Source organism: Chiloscyllium plagiosum, chromosome 31 (genome assembly GCF_004010195.1).
Source record: "Chiloscyllium plagiosum isolate BGI_BamShark_2017 chromosome 31, ASM401019v2, whole genome shotgun sequence".
Taxonomy (NCBI): Eukaryota; Metazoa; Chordata; class Chondrichthyes; order Orectolobiformes; family Hemiscylliidae; genus Chiloscyllium; species Chiloscyllium plagiosum.
The window spans coordinates 38,670,564-38,679,400 of NC_057740.1; the positions used below are offsets into that span (position 1 = coordinate 38,670,564).

Here is an 8,837-nt window from a genome sequence, read left to right on the forward strand (position 1 = left end):
TCCCCCTCTACCCCCCACACCAACCCATACCCATCACACCCACCCTGCCTCCCACCCACTCCTCCAGCCAATGCCCTCTGGAAACTCAGACCAGGCAATGTCTAATCACTTCTGACATGAAGACCCTCGACATGTGTAGCCCATTCAGACACAAACAGCCGCAGGGTGGCACCAACAAAACCTCCAGGGCTAATGTGCTGCGCTGCCAGGCAGCGTCCCTCTACCTCAGCCATGGAAACAGAGAAACACAAAGATGCAGTCGGAGGCCGACAAAGAAGAAATCCTATTGAGGGCAATGGCTTGTACATGACTCTCTGTGTGCGAGAAATGTTTAAGCTTGAACTGTCCATGTGGTTGTCAGCCCAAAACATCAGTTACATCCTCATCCTAATCATTGATTCAAACAGTCATAGAGCAGGGAAACAGACCCTTCAGTCCAACCTGTGCACGACGATCCCAAATTAAACTGGTCCACCTGCTTTCACTTGGCCCACATCCCCCCAAATCTTACCCAATCATGTTCTCATCCAAATGTCTGTAAAATGTTGTAAGTGTACCCACATTCACCTCTTGACATTCATTCCATACACAAACCTCTCTGTGTGAAAAATGTTGTCCCTTTTTAAATCTTTTGCCTCTCACCTGAAGAATATGCCCCTTCCTTTTGAACCTCCCTGACCTAGAATAAAGGCCCTTATCATCCCACCCAAACACACACCCGAGCTTTAAGTTGAGGGGTGATAGATATAGGACAGATGTCAGAGGTAGTTTCTTTACTCAGAGAGTAGTATGGACATGGAATGCACTGCCTGCAACAGTCGTAGACTTGCCAACTTTAAGGGCATTTAAATGGCCTTTGGATAGACATATGGGTGAAAATGGAATAGCATAGGATAGATGGGCTTCAGATTGGTTCCACAGGTCAGCGCAACATCAAGGGCCAAAGGGCCTGTACTGTGCTGTAATTGGCTGTATTCGCTGTCTGACAGAAGGCAGAGAGTTGGGATAAAGGTTCTTTTTCAGAATGGCAGCTGGTGACAAGTAGTGTCCCGCAGGGTTCAGTGTTGGGGCCCAGGCTGTTCACTTTATATATTAATGATCTGCAATGAAGGGACTGGGGGCATTCTGGCGAAGTTCGCCGATAATACCAAGTTAGGTGAATAGGCAGGTAACACTGAGGAGGTGGGGAGGCTGCAGAAAGATTTAGACAGTTTAGGAGAGTGGTCCAGGAAATGGCTGATGAAATTCAACTTCAGCAAGTGCAAGTGCACTTTGGAAAAAAAACAGGCGTGGACTTTTTTTTTTAAATGGTGAGAAAATTCATAAAGCCAAAGTACAAAAGGATCTGGGAGTGCTAGTCCAGGATTCTCTAAAGATTAATTTGCAGGTTGAGTCCGTGATTAAGAAAGCAAAGGTAATGTTGTCATTTATCTCAAGAGAGTTGGAATACAAAAGCAGCGGTGTGCTACAGAGACTTTTTAAAGCTCTAGTTAGGCCCCATTTAGAATATTGTGTCCATTTTTGGCCCCCACACCTCAGGAAGGACATACTGGCACTGGAACGTGTCCAGCGGTGATTCACATGGATGATCCCTGGAATGGTAGGCCTAACATTATGATTGGCTGAGGATCCTGGAATTGTATTCATTAGAGTTTAGAAGGTTGAGGGGAGTTCTCATAGAAACTTACAAGATAATGCATGGCTTAGAAAGGGTGGATGCTGGGAAGTTGTTTCTGTTAGGCGGGGAGACTAGGACCCATGGGCACAGCCTTAAAATTAGAGAGAGTCAATTTAGAACGGAAATGAGGAGACATTTCTTCAGCCAGAGAGTGGTGGGCCTGTGGAATTCATTGCCACAGAGCGCAGTACGGGCTGGGACATTAAATGTCTTCAAGGTAGAGATTGATAAATTCTTGATCTTGCAAGGAATTGAGGGATAGGGGGAGAGTGTGAGTAAGTGGCGTTGAAATGTCTATGAACCATGATTGAATGGCAGGGTGGATGCGATGGGCTGAATGGCCTTACTTACACTCCTATTTCTTATGGTAATGTTCTATGTTCTATTCTATCCCTGTAACCCTGCATTTCTCTTGGCTAACCCCAACCTATCCCTGGGCACTATGGGTAATTTAGCATGGCCAATCCACCCTAATCTGTACATCTTTAGACTGTGGGAGGAAACCGGAGCACCTGGAGATTCCTGACATCTCGGTTGTTTAGCGAGTTTTGTCAGATGGAAGGCGGAACATGGATGAGGAAGCTCCAATGTGGCATTTAACTGGTCACACTCCCGTTGGCAATTCACCGCCTCCAAGCTGGAATCACGTCTCAATAAACAGCCGTGAAAATCAGAAAAGATGGAACGAGTTGCTGCTGATGTTGAGTTAAGCCTTGCTGGATTTCTCACTCATGTTGCTCATGTCACTCGGCCCTCTGTAAGACTCTGTTCAATATCTCCGAGTATAAAATTGTATTGAAATTGATACAGAGATGCAAGCCTTTTTGAAAAGAGAAGTTGACGTCCTTATCTGGACCTTGCAATGTTACAATATCAACAGAATGGCTCTCACCACTGCCCTGTGTTGCCTGCAGTTGGCGATCTAACAGAGTTTCACGTTCCAACATCCCTGTAATGGGTCACAGGGTTTCATCCTAAAGGAATTATACAGCCTCCCACTTTAACCCCTCACCCCATCCTCCACGCCTCCCCCACTTTACCCCAAAAGCCCCCATACCGCCCCACCTCATTACTACCCAACCGCAAACCCCACCTGCCCACCGCCTCCCCTCCCTTCCCCCCAGAGACAAGGCCCATTCTGCCCATTGACAGTTCCTGTGTCCAGGGAAGATGTAGATTTGCATGTTAGCTTCAAGGCAAGCTGTGAATTATGTTAAATCTGTGCATTTCGCCCTCTCTCAACACGCGCACGCCATTTTTTCGGTGTCGCCCAAGTCCTGCACACTCGGAGGGAGAATCGGTGGCTATGAAAACGTAAGAAGTGTACAAGGAAAGCACAGGAGAAGAAAAGGCAGCCCTCATCTGCCTCCTTCTGGAAATTGCAGTCTGATGTGCAGCTCGATATGTCGTGGGTGCTTATATTGCAGTGAACTGTGGCGAGGAGATTTCAGTCAGCTCCCCACTGCATTCTGAAGGTGATGCGTGGGCCTGAGGCAGTTCAGAAAGCAAGACAGAGAGGCGAGGCTGTGGGTTTCCTGAGGAAACGGCTTGTTCTGGGGTTTCAGTGCCACTGTGTCACCCCTGCTCCCTCAGGTTGCTCCGGCAGGGCGGATTACTTCCCAGTGTGGGTACCCCATCACCGGAGGGCGTCTTGCATTGCCTCGACTTTCCCCATCAACTCCACAAATGTCGGTCTTTGAGCAGGATTATTGTTCCAGCAATTCAGCATCAGGTTGTACATCTGCAGAAGATATTTGAGCGAGAAACAGAAATAAAGGTCATGATTTAATAATAAAACCCAGCACCTTGTGGCACGAGCTGATCCGCCTTATATTAATAGAGAAACATCAAAAATAGGAGCAGGTGGCACAGTAGCTCAGTGGTTAGCACTGCTGCCTCACAGCACCATGGTCTTGGGTTCAGTTCCAGCCTCGGGTGACTGTCTGTGTGGAGTTTGCACATTCTCCCTGTGTCTGTACGGGTTTCCTCCCACAGTCCAAAGATGTGCAGGTCAGGTGAATTGGCCATGCTAAATTACCCATAGTGTTCAGGGGTGTTAAGGTTAGCTGCATTTGTCAGGGGTAAATGTAGGAGAATGGGTCTGGGTGGGTTATTCTTTGGAGGGTTGGTGTGGACTTATTGGGCCGAAGGGCCTATTTCCACACTGTAGGGATTCAAGCCGGCTACACCATTTAATATGATCACGACCGATCCTGTTTTCATGACGAATTCCAAACTTCTCATGATGCCTTTAGATTTCTGTCTCTTCCTTAATTCCTGGCCCCCACAACCCCCTGTCAGACAGAATTCCACAGGGTCACTAACCGCTGAGTGAAGAGATCTTCCCTCAGCTGAATCCTAAATGCTCTGTCACATGTGACCTGGCTGAAAATGTGGTGTCTTAGCCGGTACACAAACAGGCAGGTAGGGGGCTGAAACACCCAGAGGTTCACACTGAGCCAATCAATAGTTAAAGAGGTTTATGAAATCATGAGGGGTATGGTTAGGATAAATAGTCTTTTCCCTGGGGTGGGGGAGTTCAGAACTAGAGGGCGTAGAGATGGGAAAGATATAAAAGGGACCTAAGGGGTAACCTTTTCACCCAGCGGGTGGTACGTGTATGGAATGAGCTGCCAGAGGAAGTGGTGGAGGCTGGTACAATTACAACATTTAAAAGGCATCTGGATGGGTATATGAACAGGAAGGGTTTGGAGGGATATGGGCCGGGTGCTGACAGGTGGGACTAGATTAGATTAGGATATCTGGTCAGTATGGAGAGGTTGGACCGAAGGGTCTGTTTCCGTGCTGTACATCTCTATGACTCTATGTGTCACAGTTTCAGGCCATTCGGTCCATGGTGCCTGTGCTGGCTCTTTGAAAGTGCTGTCCACTTGGTCCCAGTTTCCTGTGCTTTCTCCATAGCCTTTTTCATGTTTATAATGTTTTGAATATTTCTATGGAATCTGCTTTTGTCACCGTTTCCAGCAGCACATTACACATCACACCGATACGCTGTTTTAGCTGTTCTCAACTGGATTCAAATTAAAGAGCCACAATTCCTTCCAAATGTGACAATAAAGCTCATTCAATTCAATTAAACAAAACCCCAGGCTCCTGGTCGGGACCCAGCAGCCAGCATTGCTGTTTTTGTCACTGGTCACCTCTGTTCCCCTGGTTAGAAATCAACTTCCAGGGAAGTTAAAAGACTGGAATGAGAGCATTTGTCAGTGAATCCATGGACATTGGCCAGTTCCTACTTAAACTTTACCACACTTAGCAATTTTCCTTCTTGCCCATGAGCTGATTGTTTTCCATTCTAGACCTTTTGGGGGGAATTGGTGAAATGATGATATTGGATCAGCTAAATTAAAGACCAACATGACCGTTCTTATTGATCCAAGAACGAAGGCAGTGATTGGTTGAGATGTAGGGATCTATAGCTTTGAACGTTGATCTTTGTTGATCTCAACCGATTGGCATAATAGACCTTTGACTCCCTGGCTTACAGAGCAGAAAGCTGCTACTGATTGTTCCCTCCCTTTCAATCTGGGAAAATACAGTGGCAGCTAAAATCCAAATTGAATCATCCATAACATGTGACTTAAGATCTGTCTAAATTAATGTCAAAATAGTTCTAAGCTCTCTGGAATATTACGTACAATTCTGGTCTCCTTCCTATTAGAAAGCTGTTGTGAAACTTGAAAGAGTTCAGAAAGGATTACAAGGATGTTGCCAGGGTTGGAGGATTTGAGCTATAGGGAGAGGGTGAACAGGCTGGGGCTGTTTACCCTGGAGCATCGAGGCTGAGGGGTGACCTTATAGAAGTTTATAAAATCATGAGGGGCAGGGACAGGGTAAATAGACAAAGTCTTTTCCCCGGGGTGGATGAGTCCAGAGCTAGAGGGTATAGGTTTAGGGTGAGAGGGGAAAGATATAAAAGAGACCTAAGGGGCAACTTTTTCATGCAGAGGGTGGAATGAGCTGCCAGAGGAAGTGGTGGAGGCTGGTACAATTACAACATTTAAAAAGTATCTGGATGGGTATATGAATAGGAAGGGTTAGAGGGATATGGGCCGGGTGCTGGCAGGTGGGACTAGATTGGGTTGGGATATTTGGTCGGCATGGACGGGTTGGACCGAAGGGTCTGTTTCCATGCTATACATCTCTATGACTCTATGTCAAATTATGCCTTTCCAATTAAAATTGTTGTGGCTTTATGCACTCATTGGATGTGGGCACCATTGACTGAGGCAGAATTTATTGCCAATCCCTAATTGTCCAGGGGGCAGTTAAGAGTCAACTCTATAGCTGTGGATCTGGAGTTACATGTTGGTCAAACCAGGTAAGGACAGACAATTTCCTTTCCTCAAAGTAAATTAGTAAATCAGATTAGTTTCCAAGAGATGTTGATGAGGGAAACAAGCTAGTGAGACAAGCGTCCATGGTGTTAGGGATAGTTCATTGTCAGGGTTAGAGGACTGGCTAACTCATAGAAGACAAAGAGTTGGGATAAAGGGGGCATTTTCAGGATGGCAACCTCTAACTAATGTAGTGCCACAGGGATCAGTGCTGGGGCCACAGTTATGTACAATATGGGTTAGTGTTTTGGATGAGGGATGTGAATGTTGTCTGGTTTAATTACGGGCCTGAGATTCCATCTAACTAACAAAAACAGAAATTGCTGGAGAAACTCAGCAGGTTTGACAGCAACTGTGGAGAGAGGAACAGAATTAATGTTTTGCATCCGTGATACTTCCTCAAAACCAATGCAACTCACTAGATGCAGTGACAAAGAAACAGCCAATCCGTAGGCCAGGAGCAATGCTTACCTCCCTGGGACAGTTCTGAGGGACTGGCAATCGTTTACTTTTCAGAACTTCCAGCATTTGCAAGACAATCTGACCCTGTTTATCTGAACCAATCATACGTAGAAATTCCTTTAAAAGAAAGTCAACAGTTAGGAACATTAATTTCACCAAACTGTCCTCCCCTTGTTTCCACTAAGAAATAGGTGTGTCATCTGTTGAAAATTGCATTTCATTTTAATTTCATAGAATCCCTTCAGTGTGGGCCTTAGGCCCAACAATTCCACACTGACCCTCCAAAGAGTATCCTATCTAAACTCATTCTTCTACATTTACCCCTGACTAATGCACCTAACCTAAACATCTCTGAACACTCTGGGCAATTTAGCATGGTCAATCCACCTAAACTGCACATTTTTGAATTGTGGGAGGAAACCCACACAAACAGAGGGAGAATGTGCAAACTCAACATAGGCAGTCAGCCAAGGTTAGAATTGACCTCAGGTCCTTGGTGCTGTGAGGTAGCAGTGCTAACCACTGAGCTACTGTGACACAATTTGCTCACAGAATGCGTGTGGCCCTGGCTAGGTCAGTGTTTATTGCCCAGCCTTATTTGCCCAGGGGGCAGTTTGGTGTCTGAGGTTCTGGAATACTAGTCACATGACACTGTCACTACATCATTGCCTCTCCTCCTTGACCCCACTGGAATCAGAGAAGTGTTTCAGAACTGAAAGAGGCCATTCAGCTCATCATGTCTGCACCATCTCCTCAAATAAACATCATGATTCAGTGCCCTTTTCCCGTCCTTTCCCCATAACCCTACCTATTAGTTCTGTTTAAATAATTATCTAACACTGTCTTGAATGCCTTGATTTAAGCTGCCCTCCAGCAAATCTCCAGGTGTTGCATTGTTTTGTGAAAAGGTTCTTCTCACATCACAATTCCTTCTCTTGCAAATCACTTTAAATCTGTGCCCATTCATTCTTAATCCTTTTGTGAGTGACAACAGCTTCTCTCTGTCTTCTCTACCCAGATCTGTCATGATTTTGAAAGCTTTTATTAAATTTCCTGTTATATGAAAACTGTCCATACTTCATCAATGTATCTTCACATATAACTAGAGTGTCTTAACCCTAGAATCAGTTTCATTAACCTCTCCTGCATTCTCTCCAATGTATTCACATCTTCCCCTATTGTGGTACCCTGTACTGTACAGAACACTCCAGCTGAGGACTCGTGTCTTATCTAAGTTCAACATCACCTCCTTGTTGTTGTACCATGCTCTACCATACAGATATGTACCAGCAGAGGGAGTCTGCTTGGAAGATGAAATGAAGCTTCCACGTTTAACAGATTGTGCAGTCTTTGGCTGAACATAAACCGTTTGTATCACAACACCTCCAAACAATTACACCCATTCCTCCTCCTTGCACTAAATCAATGCATCAGAAATTGACTGCCATTGCATTGCAATCAAACTTATTCTTTCCCAGAACTTTAAAACCTGCAACTTGGACGTTCCTTCTCCAATTTGAAGATTTTTAAATGCCAAACTTGGCATTGCTGAGCCATTATTTCTTTTCCTTTCCTCTGTCTTAGTCTTGCAGTTGTCTAATGGCTGTTTTATCCTCTGTGTGGGAAACAGTCAATGTGATTTCCCCAGAATTGACCAAATAATGGCAAGAGGCTGGTGCTTTGTGGTCCAGTTGTGGTTGCCATTTGTACTCTCAAAGCTGCACAGTAGGCCACCCCAGCTGCTCAGTGAGAGCTGTTGTTTCAAAAATGGATGAGTCCTCTCTCCAACATTTTCAAAGTCTAATTAAAAATTGACTTTCTTGTATTGTTTTATATTGTAATATTAAAAAATCTATTTTTCAGTAAAATATATTTTTTAAAAATTGTTTTTCCCTCTTCAAAGGGTTCACTTCCTCTCCCCTTAAAGTATGGAGAACAATACTCCAGATGATCTCTTACTCATATCTTATACAGGGTCAGCATAACTGCCCTCCACCATACACACATGTACCAGCAGAGGGAGTCTTCAAGAAAGGCTTAATGAAGGATCCAGGTAACAGGATCTTAAATCTGCCTGGAGCACTGGCACTGTTGTCTGTCATCAGGAGGTCACATCCAGGCAAGTAAGATGGTCTCTTCTTGCTCTGTGTGTGGGCTGGGGCTGTTTTCCCTGGAGCGTCGGAGGCTGAGGGGTGACCTTATAGAGGTTTACAAAATGATGAGGGGCATGGATAGGGTGAAAAGACAAAGTCTTTTCCATGGGGTCAGGGAGTCCAGAACTAGAGGGCATAGGTTTAGGGTGAGAGGGGAAAGATATAAAAGAGACCTAAGGGGCAAGT

The 8,837-nt window shown here is 45.2% G+C and overlaps 1 protein-coding gene across 1 annotated transcript in view; it reads right to left on the reverse strand.

Annotated features, from left to right (window-relative positions):
- Positions 1–2,770: 2,770 nt before the first annotated feature.
- LOC122565442 (tyrosine-protein kinase JAK2-like) overlaps positions 2,771–8,837 on the reverse strand; it is a 116,112-nt gene continuing 110,045 nt past the window's right edge. Inside the window, exons 23-24 of the mRNA XM_043721426.1 lie at positions 6,508–6,615; positions 2,771–3,419 (exon numbers count right to left, since the gene is read on the reverse strand). Coding sequence (XP_043577361.1) covers positions 3,315–3,419; positions 6,508–6,615 — 213 coding nt within the window. The 3' untranslated portion in view covers positions 2,771–3,314. The remainder of the gene's footprint in view (positions 3,420–6,507; positions 6,616–8,837) is intronic.